This window comes from Tauraco erythrolophus, chromosome 3 (assembly GCF_009769465.1).
Source record: "Tauraco erythrolophus isolate bTauEry1 chromosome 3, bTauEry1.pri, whole genome shotgun sequence".
Classification (NCBI taxonomy): domain Eukaryota; kingdom Metazoa; phylum Chordata; class Aves; order Musophagiformes; family Musophagidae; genus Tauraco; species Tauraco erythrolophus.
The window spans coordinates 58276359-58296397 of record NC_141467.1 but is presented as its reverse complement, the minus strand read 5'-3'; the positions used below and the strand labels follow the sequence as shown (position 1 = coordinate 58296397).

The 20039-nt window shown below is 43.0% G+C and overlaps 1 protein-coding gene across 1 annotated transcript in view; it reads right to left on the bottom strand.

The window, feature by feature from the left end:
- LOC147529018 (chloride channel protein C-like) overlaps positions 1-20039 on the bottom strand; it is an 84959-nt gene that overhangs the window by 22445 nt on the left and 42475 nt on the right. Inside the window, exon 12 of the mRNA XM_086608432.1 lies at positions 15870-16036. Coding sequence (XP_086464558.1) covers positions 15870-16036 — 167 coding nt within the window. The remainder of the gene's footprint in view (positions 1-15869; positions 16037-20039) is intronic.

Sequence of the window (20039 nt, the reverse complement as noted above, 5' to 3'; positions counted from 1 at the left end):
TAGTATATATGTGCCACAGATATATTAATCATGTGCAGATGACTGAATTCAGTAGTTTTGCAAGTGAATTCTGTGAAAAAAAATGGTTCTTTAAGTATGTTCACAGAATACCACTGAGATCAATAAATGGGAGGAAAAAAGCTCTATAAAACCTCCTTCAACTGGGAAAGGACACCACTTAAATTACATTAATTTTTAAATTTATTTGCTCCAGTCAGTGTTAACTGCTGAAATAGACACATTTAAACTGATTTAAAGTTAAATTAAACCAATAAAATCATCATGTGCATTGATGTAAGTGCATGTATTCTAGTGATGTCCTTTCATTTAACTAGATCTATTTAAAATCAGTTCTCAGTGGAACTTTGCATGGCAGACAAGGCCTACGACTTCTTGCTGTTTCTATTTTAGTTGAACACTAAACCGAGTGAAAAATTCCTCTAGTTAAATCAGGAGCAAAAACTTTGGCAGAGTTCATTCTCCCTTCAGTATATCTACAAATATTTATATTGACTGTAAGACGACAAGCTTCCCAGCATGGGCTGTACCAGATGGTTTCAGGATGTACCTGATTATTATCTGTTACTGGTCATGCAGGTCGGAACTGATGAGGTAGCAGAGAGGTCCAAAAGCCATCAAAAGGGACTTCAGGGCATTGGGGCATTTGGTTGAAGGGTCAGGAGCGCAGGTAGTGTTTTCCTCAATCCCTTTAGTGGCAGGAAAGAATACAGAAAGGAACAGGAAAACATACTTGAATAACAGATGGCTTAGAGACGGGTGCCACCGACAGAAATTTGGGTTCTTTGATCATGGGGAGGCTTTCACAGAACTGGGTCTGATTGCAAATGACAGATTTCAGCTGTCTCAAAGGGGGAAAGGATTCTTGCTCATGAGCTGGCGGGGCTCATCAAGAGGGCTTTAAACTAGGTTTGAAGGGGGAGGGGGATATAACTAGGTTCACTAAGCTAGGCTCAGGGAATAAGGTCTCCCACCCCCCTACGGTGAAATCAGCGTGCTCAGTTGGCTCTCTGAAATGCCTGTACACCAATGCACGCAGCATGGGGAACAAACAGGAGAAGTTAGAAATCTGTGTTCGATCAGGGAGTTATGATCTTGTAGCAATTACTGAGACTTGGTGGGATAGCTTGCATGACTGGAATGTGGTCATGGATGGCTATGTCCTCTTCAGGAAAGACAGGCCAGCAAGGCGAGGTGGTAGAGTTGCTCTTTACGTGAGGGAGCAACTAGGGTGCATTGAGTTCTGTCCAGGGACAGATTGGGAGCAAGTTGAGAGCTTGTGGGTGCGAATTAAAGGACAATCTGGCTTGTGTGATACTGTTATTGGTATCTATTACAGACCACCGGATCAGGATGAGGATGTTGATGAGGCCTTCTACAGGCAGCTGATAGCGGTCTCGCAAATGCAGGCCCTGGTTGTCATGGGGGACTTCAACTATCCTGATATCTGCTGGAAGGCCTGCTCAGCCAGCCATCCACAGTCCAGGAGGTTCCTTCAGTGCATTGATGATAACTTCCTGATGCAAATGGTGGATGAGCCTACTAGGAGAGGAGCACTGCTGGATCTTATTCTCACTAATAAGGAGGGTCTGGTTGAAGCACTGAAGGTTGAGGGTAGCCTTGGTTGTAGTGACCATGAAATGGTGGAGTTCAGGATCTCATGTGGCAGGAAGAGAATACCAAGCAGAACTAGAACCCTGGACTTCAGTAGGGCCAACTTTGATCTCTTCAAACAATTGCTAGGAGAAATCCCATGGACCCTGCTTGAGAGAGTCCAGCGCAGGGCCACAAGGATGATTAAGGGGGTGGAGCATCTCCCTTATGAGGAAAGGCTGAGGGAGCTGGGTCTCTTTAGCTTGGAGGAGACTGAGGGGGGACCTCATTAATGTTTATAAATATGTAAAGGGTGACTGTCATGTGGATGGAGCCAGGCTGTTCTCACTGGCATCCAATGATAGGACAAGGGGAAATGGATATAAGCTGGAACATAGGAGGTTCCGCTCAAACGTGAGGAAGAACCTCTTCACAGTAAGGGTAACAGAACACTGGAACAGGCTGCCCAGAGAGATTGTGGAGTCTCCTTCTCTGGAGATGTTCAAAACCTGCCTGGACGTGTTCTTGTGTGAGCAACTTTGCAGATGACACCATGTTGTGTGGTGTTGTGGACACACTGGAGGGAAGGGATACCATCCAGAGGACCTTGACAGGCTGGAGAGGTGGGCCTGTGAGAACCTCATGAAGTTCAACAAGGCCAAGAGCAAGGTCCTGCACGTGGGTCGGGGTAATCCCAAGCACAAGTACAGACTGGGCGGAGAATGGATTGAGAGCAGCCCTGAGGAGAAGGACTTGGGAGTGCTGGTGGATGAGAAGCTCAACATGAGCCAGCAATGTGCGCTGGCAGCCCAGAAAGCAAATCCTGGGCTGTATCAAAAGAAGCGTGGCCAGCAGGTCAAGGGAGGTGACTCTGCCCCTCTACTCAGCTCTCGTGAGACCCCACCTGGAATACTGTGTTCAGCTCTGGAGTCCCCAACATAAGAAGGACATGGAGCTGCTCGAGTGGGTCCAGAGGAGGGCCACGAAGATGATCCGAGGGTTGGAGCACCTCTGCTATGAAGACAGGCTGAGAGAGTTGGGGCTGTTCAGCCTGGAGAAGAGAAGGCTCTGGGGTGATCTTATTGCAGCTTTCCAGTACCTAAAGGGGGCCTACAGGAAAGCTGGAGAGGAACTTTTTACAAGTGCGTGTAGTGATAGGACAAGGGGCAATGGATTCAAACTGAAAGAGGGGAGATTTCGATTAGATATAAGGAAGAAATTCTTGACTCTGAGGATGGTGAGGCACTGGAACAGGTTGCCCAGAGAAACTGTGGATGCCCCATCCTTGGAAGTGTTCAAGGCCAGGCTGGATGAGGCTTTGGGCAACCTGGTGTAGTGGACGATTTCTCTGCCCATGGCAGGGGGTTTGGAACTAGATGATCTTTGAGGTCCCTTCCAATCCCTAACATTCTGTGATTCTGTGATCCCCTGGTCCTGGCTCCCTCAATATCCTTAAATAAGGGGACATTTAGCTATTCGGTCTAAAAGTCTTTTGATAGTACACACTTACTGTGAAATGTGTTGTTTGGGTTAACTGAATGTCTCTGTCACTTATTTCCCAGAGAGGGTTTCAAAGTTATATCTATTTAGCAACTACTGTATGCTAAAGACAAATGGATTTCCATATGGTCTCATAATCTTCTGGGAAACTGTCTCTCTCTAATGCTTGAAAAATTGCAGAACAAAAAAGAAACAAAGGAAACAGATAAGAAAGCCTCTGTGTTTTGGAAAAGAGAAGGATTGAGTGTGGGGGGTATATGTTGAATGTTTGGGGGGTTTCTGCCAAGAGCTTTCTTCTCTGTTCCTCTATTTCTGATGAAGTTTTTCCTACCAGCACCTACCGACCTACCAGTAGATGTAGCTGTTTATATAAGGGCATTTAGCTTTAAAAAAAAAAAAAAGAATTTGATTGTGCATGAGACCTTGGGATAAGCAGGTAAAGGATTTTGTGAGTGGATCCACATGCTGGAATTACTCAAACAGCAGCTTAAAAACTACAGCCTCAGCACACCACATGCGGAACTGTAGGTAAAAACATAAAGGTCATAGTTCTTGACTTAGTTTTCATAGTGCAAGTCCAAAAACAAATTTACAAATTGTATCTAGCAGCCTACTTGAGCCATGCCAGTGTTAAGGTGAGCACAGGCATCAAAATGCTCAGAGATATTGACAGTGCCTGCTCACTTCTTCCACCCAAACCTGAAGGCATCTAAAGCCACTTGATGTTTGTACTCAGAACTGTGCATTTCCCCACCTGATTAGTAGTATGTGTGGAAATGTCTCAGTCCAAACAACCAGCTGTCTGGCACACACCTGCTCTCAGCCCTTACATGTATATTGACAGCACTGTGTGTCCAACACGAGACACTTCACCATGGCTATTGAAGAGTGACATCCAACAGACACAACTTGTAGAATGCTACGCTTGGTGGAAACGTGAGAGATCCAAAATGGGTTCTCACCTCAGCCATGGGAGATCCAAATCCTCACCAGGGATCTCCAAGACACCCAGGCTTTCAGGGGGCTGGGAGCAAACACCCTCCCGCTGAGGCTGCTCAGCTGAATAGTAAGGAAAGGAGGACCCCTGCAAGCAACACCTAGCCAGCCTTAGAGACAACATATATGAATGTGTATAAATGTACTCAGAGAGAAAGCTCCAAAGTTGGATTAGCTATCTTGATGGCTAATGGTGACCGGTGGTTGAACATACTACTTCTTATTACTGTATTCAGAATAGGAATGATTCAGCTGTCTTTGTATTTTCCAAATTATTACCTGAGCCTGTAGGAATCATTTCCCCTCACACACACACACACAAAAAAAAGGCTTAGGCTTGTGTTAAATCCATCTGCCCTGGCATTATAACTAACCAGAGGCAAAGAAATTCATTTCTCAAAATGACACCAGTACAAGCTAATTAAATTCAAAGAAATGTTTCAAACAAATTTCCATAGGAACAAAGTGAGAAAAGCAAGTAAATTGAGCCCTAAAATAAATACCTCATGATCTTGCTTATAACCAAACAGGGAAATGGATGTTTTCTGGGTAGATCATTGCAGAGCAATTTCCAAGAGAAATTCGCAAAGTACTAAGCTGGCTCTTGCCACTTGAATGCAATGACATGATGACTTTCTTGCAAATGTATGCCAAAAAACCTAATCCAAACTGGAAAGAAGAGATGAAAGCTCCTATGAGATGGTTTTTATAAAAGCTTCATTCAGGGCCTCCACCCTCATGTACTGTACCAGCCACCTTAGCTTTTCCACTCTGCCTGGTCCAAGAAAGCACCGACTAGTATATTAAAAATGCTGGCTTTAAAATGTTTGGGAACAGACAGTGGCAGCAATATATGTTTTAATAATCAGACACAGATTATCAGATGACCTTTTAGTTCAAAATGAGGTACAGAGATTTAGGTCTACCAGACTACAAAATGAGTAAATTAAAATAATTTGGATGGGGAAAAATGCAAAAATCGTAGAATCATAGAATCATAGAATGGTTTGGGTTGGAAGGGATCTCAAAGATCATCTAGTTTCAACCCCCCTGCCATGGGCAGGGAAACCCTCCACTACACCAGGTTGCTCAAAGCCTCATCCAACCTGGCCTTCCAATTGCTCCATCCCGCTGAGAATCAGGCACTTTCTAGTAGAAAAGTGTAGTCAGGTTATTAAAACATAATGCTGAGTATCTGGAGGTACAGATTATACCCTGTTCGCAGTCTAGTAAAAGCCTAGGTTTTTACATTAAAATACTGTAATCTACAAGTTTGTACGTATATTCATAATTATTAAAAAAAACCACTTTTTTTAAAAAATGGTTTAAAAACTAACACTCCTGGTCTCTAAGTGCCATTCATGTGCAGTGAATGTTTTTTCCTTGGTTATAACTTTATAGCAAGGACTCACCACTACAAGTGGACAATATGCTTATACTTACAACCCAGTTAAAAATAAGATCATGAATGCTGGTATTACTTATCTACTCTTTCAGAAAATAAGTGGTGATTTCTCTGCACCTGAGAGCGTATTTATAATGAAACATGGTCAATATATGCACCTGAAATTCTGAGAAGGGGTTTTGTGTGTCTTGACTTGCTTTCTCTCTTTCCTTCCTTATCCTCAACACCAAGACTCAGATTCTTCAAGGCTCTTTCCATCTGCTCTCACCTTCGTCTCCCATTCACCTACTGTTACAACTCCACGTATTGAATGGCAGCAGCTAATAAAACTATGCTCATGACTTTATAGACTTTCATAAAACTACTCCATTCTGTGACTTTTTTGGCCTCGCTTCTGCTGTGGCTCTGTGTACCCCCAGTGTATTGAAGAACAAGCCTCCCTTGTGATTGTGTGAAACAGCATTTAACAGCTTCGCAAAACTGATATTATTTTTTTAAAAGGTATTTCATTTTTCAAACATGTTGAAATTCATTAAAGTATTGTGTGCCATCTGTTTCCTCTTTATAAATAAATGACTCTTTCCATCATGGCAACCACTATGACAAGTTGCTAATATTTATGAGGATGTAGCAACACTCACAGGAACAGAAAAAATGACATATATGTGAACAGCAAAGAGAATCCATTTCAGCTTAAGGTGAACTTGGAAGCAGTCCCAGCACCAGAATGAAGATGATATCCTTACGTGTAACTCGGGAACACTGAAGTATAACTCTCACGTAAATTAATGTCTGTATTCCCATATCCAGCAAAGACCCCCAGGGGATTTCAGCCCGCTTCAAGTCAGACCCACCATTTCTTGAAAGAGTTCAAACAGTTGTTCAATGACATCTTCCTGAGATCAGCCGCTCTGCCGGCACAGCTGGCTTTCCGGTGAGGTTGGCTGGCTTTAAGTGGAAACTGTCAGTATCTGCCAAATGGTGGTCAGAGACCAGAGCAGACTTAACCAATTAGTGGAATACCCCATCCGATGGCTGGATGCCATTGCTCTGTGCGCGTGTGTGTGCACGCTCCACCTGCGTCCTACCACATCTAAAGGCTGCGGTGGTACCCATACAGGCCTGTCCTCCCAGGTGAGCCAAAAGGGAGTCAGTCTCTTCCTCATGGGGCCAGCAGAAGCCGTTTCAAGTTTCCTGCAGCTGAAAGTCATTGTGTGCGTGTTTTACATAGGGTCTGTAGGAGCCGGAGTGGCTCACTTGCTGCCCACCAGTGAGCTGTGAAACATGGGTAATAAGTTCCAGATGCTGCTTCGGTGCCTTTCCTTCCGTGGAAAGTGTGCAGAAGTCACTTCTTTTGGTTTCACGGGACTCCCCAGAAATGGAAAACACACCAAAAGTCAGGGTGGATTTGTTATCCCTCCCTCAACATCAGGCAGGCTGCGGCAGCAACTAAGATGTCTGTGGAAAGACTTCTCTGTGGTCCGAAGGGATCTGTGTTACACTTGCTATGGACCTTATAGCTGATTCACTATGGACCTTACAGCAAGAACCTGAACCTCATATTAAGTTCCCATCCATTGTCACAGCATGCTCCACAGTTGCAACAGGTTTGCCTGCCTCATGACAGTCCCATCCACACTCTAAAGCAGACCTGGCTGTGGACAGGTAAGAGAAGTGCCTTGTGACAGTAACCAGTGGAACAGGACAGCTGCTTCAAAATTCACTGTATATGATACACCTGTTCATGCCTCCAAACTTCCTCCATAAGGCTTTGACCAACTGCATCAAACAAATCTTTCAAGCTTCTTATAAGTTTGTTTCTCTTAAAAATCTCACTACAAGAAAGCCATTTTTCTCACCATTTTTAAATTACAATAAAAGCAGATACTGTAGCTGCATCTATCTGATAATTTACAGTACAAGGTTCACTTGTAAATATGTTTTCTTCTTAGCACACAGTGATAACAATCAGTATATCATCTTGGAAGAACTTCCCACTTACATTTTAGGTATTTGGGGGTGGGGGAGAATCCAGCTTTAATTGTTCATGAAAAAAATGGGGCAAGAGAGAAGCTGAGCCTGCAGTTTTCAGACATATCAGAAAATACAATTTCTTAGAGCCCGAAAACATTCCAGTGTAAAACATTTTGGGCTTATGGAAAGGTAATTGTGCAAGTATATAGGCCATGTGTAAACATTAAAGTATTAACAGGCTCCTCCAAGGATTTCAATCAGACAGCTTGTTGGCTCATCTTCACTATCCTTGTCATTATTTTTCTGTATTCTTGCTTCTATTGTATATGCTTAGTTATGAGGATTGCCAACTATACAATGCACTTCCAAGTGCAGCAGGTCAGCAGTGAGCTATTTCTCAGCCTCTAGCCCTCTTTATCAAAGGAGGGTGCTGCTGGCCGGGTCTCTGCCAGCCCTCCTCTCGGCCAGCTCCGCTCTTGCTCCTTGTCCACTGCTCTGTGTAAGTCTGCAGCTCCTAACCTTGAGGGCATAGTGCCAGCTCCAGCTCTCGTCCTGGACATTTTAGGAAAGGGAACGGCTAAGGGTGGGAAAGGTTTATTTTAGGTTGGAGGAAGGGTTATATCTGCTGGTATTTATTGTAGCATGGGAAGAGTAATTTGTTTTATTTGTTCAAATCCCACTCTAAAAATAAACAGTAATGCCACCAGAATCTTGGGCATCTTTATATAGCTTTACTAATCTAAATAAATAAAGTCATTTTGATTCATGTAGTACCTTTAGGTAGCAGTTGCATTAAAAAGCAGGTTGAAAATCATCTTCCAGAGTTCACAAGAAATTTTGCCTTTACGTAAAGCCTTTCGTTTAAGAACTTGGCAAAGACAACAGACTCTGAAAGCCACACAAGGTATATAGGCACTATTTTCCGTTCTATAACTGAGATGATTGAAAAATACATTGATTTGGCCAGAGCAACATATGGAAATGGGGCAGACCCAAAAACAGAACAGTCACTCCCCCTCAGTGTCCTGCTTCCCTCCATGTAACCGTCCTCTTCCTATCTCACATGAAGAGTTATAGTAATAAGATTACATTGTTTGCATTGACTTTTTCCTGAGATATGTTATTCAAATTTTGACACTGAAATCACTTCATACTGAATTTTGAAATTTTGGGTGACATTTAACATTAAAAAATCTGAGAAAATTGTGTGTCTGGTCTCTGAAGATTAAGGCTGAAAAAGCCCATTAGGTCATTTCTGTAGATCATTCAATGTCACTGAGTCTTGTTTTTCCCCAAAGTCGTAGAATCATAGAACGGTTAGGGTTGGAAGGGACCTCAAAGATCACCTAGTTCCAACCCCACTGCCATGGGCAGGGAAACCTTCCACTACACCAGGTTGCCCAAAGCCTCATCCAACCTGGCCTTGAACACTTCCAGGGATGGGGCATCCACAGCTTCTCTGGGCAACCTGTTCCAGTGCCTCACCACCCTCAGAGTCAAGAATTTCTTCCTTATATCTGATCTAAATCTACCCTCTTTCAGTTTAAAGACATTGCCCCTTGTCTTATCACTACACGCACTTGTAAAAAGTCCCTCTCCAGCTTTCCTGTAGGCCCCCTTTAAGTACTGGAAAGCTGCTATAAGATCACCCCAGAGCCTTCTCTTTTCCAGGCTGAACAGCCCCAACTCTCTCAGCCTGTCTTCATAGCAGAGGTGCTCCAACCCTCGGATCATCTTCGTGGCCCTCCTCTGGACCTGCTCCAGCAGCTCCATGTCCTTCTTGTGCTGGGGACTCCAGAGCTGAACACAGTACTCCAGGTGGGGTCTCACGAGAGCTGAGTAGAGGGGCAGAATCACCTCCCTCGACCTGCTGGCCACACTTCTTTGGATGCAGCCCAGGATATGGTTGGCTTTCTGGGCTGCAAGCACACATCGCTGGCTCATGTTGAGCTTCTCATCCACCAGCACTCCCAAGTCCTTCTCCTCAGGGCTGTTCTCAATCCATTCTCTGCCCAGCCTGTAGTTGTGCTTGGGATTACCCCCACCCATGTGCAGGACCTTGCTCTTGGCCTTGTTGAACTTCATGAGGTTCTCACAGGCCCACCTCTCCAGCCTGTCAAGGTCCCTCTGGATGGCATCCCTTCCCTCCAGCGTGTCCACAACACCACACAACTTGGTGTCAACTGCAAACTTGCTGAGGGTGCACTCGATCTCACTCTCCATGTCGACGACAAAAATGTTAAATAGCACTGGCCCCAGTACTGACCCCTGAGGAACACCACTTGTCACTGGCCTCCACTTGGACATTGAACCGTTGACCACAACTCTTTGAGTGCGACCATCCAGCCAATTCCTTATCCACTGAGTGGTCCATCCATCAAAACCATGTCTTTCCAGTTTAGAGACAAAAAATCCTATAGAGATAATCAGATCTCCTGAGAACTACAAAGCTAACTTCATCACCATCTATCATAGAGAAAAAAATGCATCAATAAGGTAAGTATTGGGGTTAATATACAGCAGTAACTCTGCCCAGCTGGAAGTTCATCTTTCATTCATGTTTGGATTAAGACAATGTTCTTCACACAGATTCATGTGCACCAAGTCTTGTCAGGGGGTCAATACCACTATTTATGGCTCCGTACAGTTGCTTGTCTGGTAATGGGGTCACACTAAACTCAAAACCCAGTACAGGAGAGTAGGCAAAAAAAGTGACTAAAAGTGGTTCTTTGCCATGTTTGCTTAAGCCTGACATATAGGCAACTTAAAGCCCAAATGTAATTTTAATAAATCTCACCCACATCTCAACACCTTCTCTCTCCATCTTTTCTGTAGCAGCCAGGATTCTCCCCAGACAAAGCGTGGCCTTGTTACAGCAGCTCCCTTTTTCCTTTGTATAGCCAGAACAGGATCCAGCTTCCACCGCAAACACCCTACAAAAGATGGGCTGGATGCCCTCTGATGCGAAAACATTGCCAAGTCCACCCCCTAATGATGCCTCTCAGGATGAAAGAACCAAGCAGCCATGAAACACACCAACTTCTCAAAGAGGCGAGATGCGATGAACCACGTGCATCCTGGAAGGTTGTCTCTGAATGAACACTTGTATCAGCCAGATGGGTAAGGAATCTCTTAGTGCAGTGGCTGCTAGTCTAGGCCCAAACCCAAAACACCCTCTTGCCCCTGCAAAGTCTGGTGATTTTCAAAATCCAAAGCCTCACCTACAAAGTTCACTAATTACCCCAAATTTTGTAACAGGCCAAACCGGGACCTTGGATCCCAAATAACCCTCAAACCTGGGTTGGCTCAAATTCTGGATCCAATGTCTGCGGTGTGGGCTAAGGCAAAACTAGTAAGGAGAGAGAAAAAAATCAGCCTTGCTCCGTGGATCTTTAATATAGGGCCACCTCTGATACACTTTAAAAAAATATAATGAGACCACTATAATATATATTCCAGCCAAAATTCTTCGCTCCCAGAAACAGCTTTATATGGTATGCAATACAGAAACACCCAGGAGACGCTGTAAGAACTTTGACAAGGCTAATATTAAGCTAGAACAAAACAGAACTACTGGCACCAGCTCCACTTAGCTCTTAAGTAAACTTGTCCCATTAAAAGTAGCCTCTAAGATATTTTCTCTCTGAAGTGTATAGTAGCTTATAAAAAGCAGGAAGGGTTGCCAAGTCGTAGATGTGTTCAAGTACTCCTTACCCTCATTAAAGAACACTCCCTGGCAGCCAGCAGCTTTGAGTGTTCCAGTGAACCAGATTTTATAAGGGGGGTGTTTACAGTGGTGTGCAATGCAGCTGGAAATCGCAGTGCACCATAGCAGCCCTGTACTAGATACAGCTGTGTTTGGAACGTTATCATCCAGGGCACAGAATACAACTGGCGGGGTGATCAATGAGGTTCAGAAAAAATAATGTGTTAAGAAAACAAATCTCAAGCCTCTCTGCTCTATAGGAAGAAAAGCATCCAGAGATGCCAGTGCCTAACTACGAATTAGGTAGTGAAATACAACTGAGGATCTAGGTCTCGCTTCCACCAGTTTCACCTATAACTATTTACAGAGATGTCTTCATAGTGAGCACGTACGTAATCTAGCTTCATAAAGTACGGGGTGGTTTCCACAGCAGTTAGGAGTTGAATTCTTTTGCGGATCTGGGCCTTAACACCACCCCCCCACCTTGTCCATGTAAAGGCTATTTTCTCTTCTCAGTTCAGTGTCTAACATACCTTCCACCTGGGGATGTTATCCAGCCCTGGAAGATGAATCGACAAATGATCGAATACAGAAGGTCTTTCATCCTTAACACCGATGAAGAACTGGGAAAGAGAAGATGTGCACTTTCTCTCTAACAGTATAAGTGCCAAGGACCTAAAAACATGTTCTCTTGAGTTTCTCATTTTTGCTCCCTGCTACCAACCAGGCACTGTTTTCCAAAGGCTTTTCAGTTTCAGTTCGAGAAGGATCCCAATTTATGTGGCATTTCTATGGCTTTTAAGCAAGCTGTTACTTTCACTCTGCATACACAAATACAATTTATCACCTGTTTATAAACATATGCTAGCTACCAGTTCCTACACAGCCGACCTCTGTCCCTGTTATGATTTGTGGAATCCAGCAATGCACAGTTTATATATTTTATGATCTTATGGAATAATTAATATTGAATAAAGAGGACGTAGAACCTGCCACACATGTAACTGTGCCACCTATGCTTTTCCAGAGCAGCAATAATGAGGGCTGCAAACCCTCAACCCACCTGACACAACCAGAGAAAGAGGATAGCCTGTGCAAAATGACATCTGAGTATAGGCATCTGAAGATAAAAAATACTCCTGAAGTGTAGCAAATAAGTGAAACTTAGAAACAGCAGTCTCACATACTCTGGGTGGTCACTCTGAGATAAAAGAAAGACTAGAGAAGCAGATAGGCAGGCTCTCACAGCATCCTGTTAGCTGCAGGGCCAGTCAGAGGGAAAACGAATGAGAAATCTTGGTCCACAGGGAAAACACGTGTAAAGAAAAGGCAAGGCAAGGCACCTCTCTGTAGAATTTGGACTCAAGTTTCAAGGATGCTCAGAAGTGATGAGGAAGCAGAGATAAGGAAACATGTACAGAGACTAATATTTTTAACTGTCTTGCTTTAATCTATGTATTTCTCATGCTAGGTAAAGTAATAGGATCTTGGGTTTGGAGTTCTTACAAAGACTGCATGTTGAGCTTCATAATTTTTTTCAATTATGACATTTTTGAGTTTAAGAAGTAGATTATAAAACCAGAGTTCCCTTGAGTCAATATTCAGGGTTTGGGATGTCTAAGCTATATGACAGATCTAGGGATCAGTCCAAATGCTGGAGACCTAAGGTGGCTGAATAGTGAATTTCTTTAAGATGATAAAAGGTAACAGAGCATCCAAGAAGTATGCTGCAGAGACCAAGAATTGGGCCAGTGTCATAGAATCATAAAATCATAGAATGGTTTGGGTTGGAAGCAACCTTTGAAGATCATCTAGTTCCAACCCTCTGGCCATGGGCAAAGACATCTTTCACTAGATCAAGTTGCTCGAAGCCCCATTCAGCGTGACCTTGAATGTTTCCAGGGATGGGGCATCCAAAACCTCTCAGAGCAACTTGTTCCAGTGTATCACCACCTTCATCGTAAAAAATTTCTTCCTTATGTTCAATCTAACCTACCTTCTTTTAGTTTAAAAATGTTGCCCTCTGTCCTATTGCAACAGGCCCTGGTAAAAAGCCTCCATCTTTCCCGTAGACCACTTTTAAGTATTAAAAAGGTGCAATTAGGTCTCCCCAGAACCTTCTCTTCTCTAAGCTGAACAACCCCAACTCTCTCAGCCTTTCTTCACAGGAGAGGTGTTCTAGCCCTCTGATCATTTTTGTGGCCCTCCTTGCGATCCACTCCAAGTCTATATCTTTTTTGTACTGAGGACGCCAGAGCTGGATGCAGTACTCCAAGTGGGGTCTCACAAGAGCAGAGTAGAGGGAGAGAATCACCTTCCTCGACATGCTGGCTGTGCTTCTTTTTACGCAGCCCAGGATACGTCTGGCTTTCTGGGCTGCAATCACATATTGCCAGCTCATATATAATTGTTCATCTACCAGCACCCCCAAGTCTTTCTCCGCAGGGCTGCTGTCAATCCATTCATTACACTGTCTGTACTGATACTGGTGATTCCCCTGACCCAGGTGCAGGACCTTGCTGAACTTCATGAGGTTCACAATGGCCCACTCCTCAAGCCTGTCAAGGTCCCTCTGCGTGGCTTCCTTTCCCTCAGCTGCACTTCTCAGCTTGGTGTCATCCCAAACTTGCTGAGGGTGTAATCCCACTGTCTCTGTCATTAATAAGATCATAAGATAATCATATCTTAATCATAAGATTAATCATAAGCTATTGAACAGAATCAGTCCCAATAGGGATCCCTGAGAGACATCACTTGTTACTGATCTCCATTTGGACATTGAGCCATTGACTGCAACTCTTTGGATGTGGCCATCCAGCTAATTCCTTATCCATCAAATAGTTCATTCTTCAAACCCATATCTCTTTCCAGTTTAGCAACAAAGATGTCGTACACGACTGTATCAAAGGATTTACAGAAGTCCAAGTAGATGATATCCTTAGCTCTTTGCTTGTCCACTGATGCAGTCACTCTATCATAGAAGGCCACTAGATTAGTCAGGCATGATCTGCCCTTTGTGAAGCCATATTGGCTGTCTTTAATCACCTTTGTCTTCCATATGCCTTGACATAGCTTCCAGGAGGATCTGGTTTGTGATCTTACCAGGCACAGAGGTGAGGCTGACTGGCTGGTAATTCCCAGGGTCCTCCTTTTCATCCTTTTTAAAAACGTGTGTGATGTTTCCTGTTTTCCAGTCACTGGGGACTTCACCTGACTGCCAAAACTTTTAAAATACGATGGAGAGCAGCTTAGCAACTACATCTGCCAGTTCAGACGTGTATCAGCCAATTCAGACTCTGTCTAAGATTTAGACTAAAACTTGGCAGCCTGTGAAGTGTCTAGCTATAAAATCTTTACCAAGTTGTGATACTATGTATTTTGCTTTAGAGTGTCAGTATATTCTGTGACCAAGTTACCCAGAAAATTTCTTTAATGTTCCTGGAGAGGAAAGGGAAAAGAGTGGGAGGGAAGTGAAATTTTATATATATATATATATATGTGTGTGTGTATATACATATATATATGTCCTTCAAGTGAATAGGATCTCACTCTGAACCAGGAAAGTAGCTATCATTCTTTCCATGGACTTGTCATCTAACTGGAATACCATGGGAAACTTTATGACTTCTTCCCCTCTGTTTTATCTGCCATGGTACATATAGAAGTCATCCATAATGTCACAGATTGTTTTTATTTCCTCCTACCACATTGCTGGCTCTTTTTCCTCTCATGTCAAATACGGTTAGATTATACCCAGCATTCAGTGTGCCTGCTAAAAACTTTCAGATATGGCTACATTTGGAAGAAAGTTATAAAGTGTGAACAGAATGAGTCACCATTATTTTATTCTTCTACAGTCTTTCGAAACTAGAGATTGTCCAGTAGACCTTAATACTGGGAGAAATGACAGCTAAAGTGTCCTGCAAATAGCTTTGGTGGTGGATATATGCCTTAAGAAAAACAAAAGGTATTTCTATAGTAAATAAATAAATTAATTGTTCCTTCTTTTTCTTCACCGCATGACCTAATTTAATCCTAGAGAATATCTTAGAGAATCAGCATTTCTAGTTATTTTATAGAAGACAATAGTACATAACCTTTTTCCAAGCACTTCATTTAGTCTATAGTTAGTGGAGGCACTTCCAAAAGACAATTCTTCCTACCTGCCTTAAGTTAGTCTCCTTGGATAGCAGGAATCATTGCCTGAAAACTTACATCTTATGGCACGAAAACCACAGGAAGCTTAGACTAGTAATTCAGAAGTCGGGTAAGGCAAACTCCGCCGTAGGGGACTCTACACACTTTGTTGTTGTTCCTCTGCTCTGGGGCATTTGCTCAGAAGAAACAGACTCATAACTGCTTGTGAAAACCTCTACTAGCTTCTCCATCAGACCAATCGGACCACTAAGAAACAGCATCTAACTAGGCATTATAGAGAACTTACTGCTTTCAGGACTCTGGCGACAGTGGTAATTCAGATCCTACCATAAACTCGAAGAGAAAGGGACTCTCTTTTGTTCTATTGGTACAGCACATTGCACTGTTGGATGTTGTTCAGGATCAGGGTCTCCTTTTATTCCTGTGTCCACCCAAGCCCAAGGTCTCAGAGAACCTCCACAGTGTCTGTGCAGAATTTAACACAGAAAACTCACAGATCAGCAGTGTAAGAGACCTCACCATTTTCTCCTGTGACAAACAAAAGGCTCCACGTCCAAGTAGGGAATGAGTTTCAGCTTCAGGAGGGAACTGTACAGGGATGTGTTGAACAAGTCACCAACCATCTTGGCCACCATGACAGCCAGCATGATCAGTAGCAAGGATTGGACATCATTTGTGATCTCTACCTGAGGAGAAAAAAGAACAAAGGAGTTTCCATTTTCTCATATACTTGAAGACAATGGCAATGATCCAGGTCATGGACTACCTACTTCTTTCACAAGGGAACGGGGAGCAATTCAGTCTGCTGGAAGTGGAAAGGCGCTCCTCCTCCTTTCCCAGAGATAGGTAATCAATCAACACACACCAGAGAGTCTTGGCTGATGCAGTGACAGCTCCCCCTCCCGTTCCTATCAGCTTGAAGCACTGCACGCACTTACATTAAAACTCACATCTGATTCCCATATTTCAGGTGGCTTGTGATCATTGTGAAGTATCAGAGGAGGGTAAGTCGAGATGGAGTAGCCAGATTGCTTAAAATAGCTTGGCATTGTGACAAATATTAAAAAATGCAAACAAATCCACATATTTTTTCTTTCTTGCTGAGCTCAGGAGATATAAAATTGTTTTCCCATACTGCTGCTTCCTGACAGAACAAGCTCCTTGTACAAACATTGTCTTGAAGGATGCCAGAAAAGGGAACAAGAAGCTTTCAACAGAGGTCCAGCTTAGGAGATCAAGCAGCAGGAACATCACAGTTACTGTGCTGCACAACGTGCGGCAGTATAAGGCATAGTGCAGGCATCCCTGTCCCCACCACCACAAATCTATGAGGGTTGCACTGCAGCGCTAGTTGTAGAGAAACAGAGCACATGCATAGATTATGGCATCTCGCCTAAAACATCTTACCTAACTATATGTGCACTTTCTCCCTATATAGCGAGGGTATGGTCAGATGAGCAACAAAGTACGTAGCATGTTTTAATACTTTATCCCCCTTCCATTATTTTTTTTTTTTTCTCTGCAGTTGGACACAGCCACCATAACAGTATTGTCAGCTCACTGCAGCGCGAAGGTAGACTGAGTTCACTTGACCTACTACTGCAAACGTCTAACAGCTATGGTGGCAGTGGCCTAACAAAGCACATCAATACAACTGCCTCTGAATAAAGGATTCAGAGTGAATCCTCATACACAAAGTAGAGAGACATGTGAATGCACTTAATACTGCTTATGTCCAATTCACAGCAAAGTCAAATATTTTTCATGGTGAAAATGACCGCACAGAAATACTCTCTTTATACTACTTTAATACAACTTTCATTGAAAACTCCTGTCTCCTTTCACTTCCTACTATTTCCCGTACCATTGAATCCTCTTAAAAAGAGATGTTCATTAGTAATTATCCTGAGATTAAATATGCAAACTTTCCTCCTAAGACCACACGGCTTTTGCCCAGAAACTTCCCTCCAATTCAGACAAAGAGAATTGCAGCACATTGCCATTTAATAGACATCATTAGCTACAGATTGTTAAGTACTCCAAGAATCTACATTCAAAGAATGCCAATAAACACATTTCTGCCTGATAAACTGCAGTAAATTTATCCGGGCTTTATACTTCCACCCTCCTTCTGTCTCTGCCATGGGTTTGGAAAGATAACATCCAGTATATCTCAGTGAGGGAAGCATATGGCACGGTCAGCCACGTATGACAGGGTCATGCAACTGTCCTTTCTGCTTGGACGTAGCCAAGGATTTCTAACACCACCACAGCATTCTTTGAATGTCTTTTTAAACCTAGAATCCAACTGGTTTATTTAAAAACATCAGGAACATGTCAGTTGAAAGGAAAACAGCAACTGTGGGATTTTAAGAATTGCTTCATCATATCTGCCACAACTCATTCACACAGATGGAGACTCCTTTATTGTGGATTCCTTTTAAGGTTCTTTTTAAAGTATCTTGCTATGGGCAACTCTTCTGGAATAAAACAAGAATTAAAAATTAATATAAAAGCACTCTAAAAAGCTATAAAAGTACTCTAAATTTAAAAATTCTTGAAACTCAAACTGTAAAAAACACTCTCAAGTGATTGCTTTAAGCTATACAGAGTATCTCCAGAACAGCAAGAACCAGAGTCTGGCTTTCCAGGCTGCCCTCCTTGTTTTTCATCTTATTTTAATCCCTTCCTTCTACCTTCCCATCCTCTAGTGGTAACAGTCAAGCTGGCCTGGCCCAGGCCCTCATCCTTTATTCTTGCAAATATTCAGCAGCATTTTACATCTGCTATTGAGAAACTCTGAGGCTTGTGCTGATTTTCCCCAGCCCTGCAGCCCTCTTGAGTGCTGGGATCTAGGTGGGGGATGGCTCCTCTCTGCAAAAACACATTGAGCACTCAGAGCAAGTGCCTCTGGGTTCAGTGTCAGACTTCACTTCCTCCAAGAGTTAACGCCTGCCGTGCAGAAATGCTGTTTATCTTTGGCAGGCTAGTATGGCTGAGGTCATTAAAGAAAGACATGTTAAAAGCATTTTGAGCAATATCTTTTCTACGTAAGTAAATTTAAACTTTGGCAAAAATAGAGCTGATAGAGTTGTCCTGAACTCTCACTACAGATGGAAATTGGAGAGGCAATTTTTGTGATATGATATTTTCTTGGAAACAGGCAATACTAGAGGAAAAGTATAAAGAAAATTTGCAGATTACTCAGAAATCAATAATACATTTGAAGCATGACCACAAAAACCAGAACAAATCATTTATAAAATTTCAAGTAAACTTTGCATGAAAATCTAACCCATTATGTGACCTTAAGGTGAAGCTGTACACTAATTATAGATTGAGTTATTTATGAAGTCCAGCCTAAAGCAAAAGTTTTATTAAAAATTGACTTGATTTCACATCCAAGTATTTGAAAAGATGGAGAAAAACTTATTTCCTTCTTACTAGGGGTTCTGAAGTTGTGGGAGAACATTTGTTAGCTATAAAAGCATATCAAATACAAGAGTAAACTCCAGAGATCAAATAAGAGATGCTGGGGAAGGGAATCTCGACAAAGAAAGATTCACACAAAAGATGTAGTCACTCATACAAGAAAAAGAAAAAGTCTACCACTCTCAGTTCTGAATAAAAAGGAAGAACTCATCAAAATCTGCAGCTAAAACCTAAGTCCATTAATGATGGCAATGCAGCAGCAAAGTCCTCATTAGGGTATCTTGATAAAAATCAAGGAAATGCAAGTTAATCCAAGAACTGTGACATATTCAAGCCATCTTATATAAACATTTGGACACTCACAAACATACACACACACACACATATACGTGCTCTTTGTAAGGCTTTATTAGTATTCCCTGTTTAGAGAAGGGCCATCTGCTCCCTGCCGAGAGAGACAGAGTGCAGAGCCTCGGGACTCACCGGGTGAGCTTGGGTGTGAATTTACTGCGTATTAGCTCCTCTGCACTAACTGCCCGTTTGGGCACCCTTCGTGCTTGGGAAGTGAAAAACAACATACTTCACCTTCAGAAAGGAGCCCACCTAATTCATGCAAAAGCACTTTTAAAGCAAACCTGCACAAAAGCACTCTTAGTAGGTACTGGAAGCATCCACCCAAGGAATTAGTGCCAAGTAACTGGCAGGTTGTAAATTCACACTGGAGCTCCCTGCATACAAATTCTGTTGCAGACAGGCCCTTGTAAGCCCAGAACAGCAGCCAAGCAAGCCCGGCCACAGCCCAACACCATTAGGGGCCCATGTGGTCCAGGGCTGGAAGGCTGTGCAGCCTCTCCTTTTAAAATACCTATCTGTTCAAATCAGTTCCTAAGAAAGGAACAAAAACAAAGAGTATTACAGAGGGAGAGATAAAATAGAGGTGACAAAAGCAGAGAAAGGAAGGAGGGAAGCTGGGGGCAGCCACCGAACTCCTACAACTCTTCAGCCTTTAAACGTGATGTTTCATTTATTGATACTCATTCCAAGCCCGCGTTTTAGGGGCTGCTTTTTAGGATGCAATTTACTCTCTGTACATATTGCCAGATTTTTTTTTTCTCCCTTTTGATCCTACGGGTGCGGCAGGCTGTGCCAAAAATGTCTTTGCCTAGGGCATCCGTCTATGCAAAGCCAGCAGTGCTAATAGGCACTGGAAGCACTCGGCACTGACACTTCATACATCAGCAGACTGGTAAATTGCAC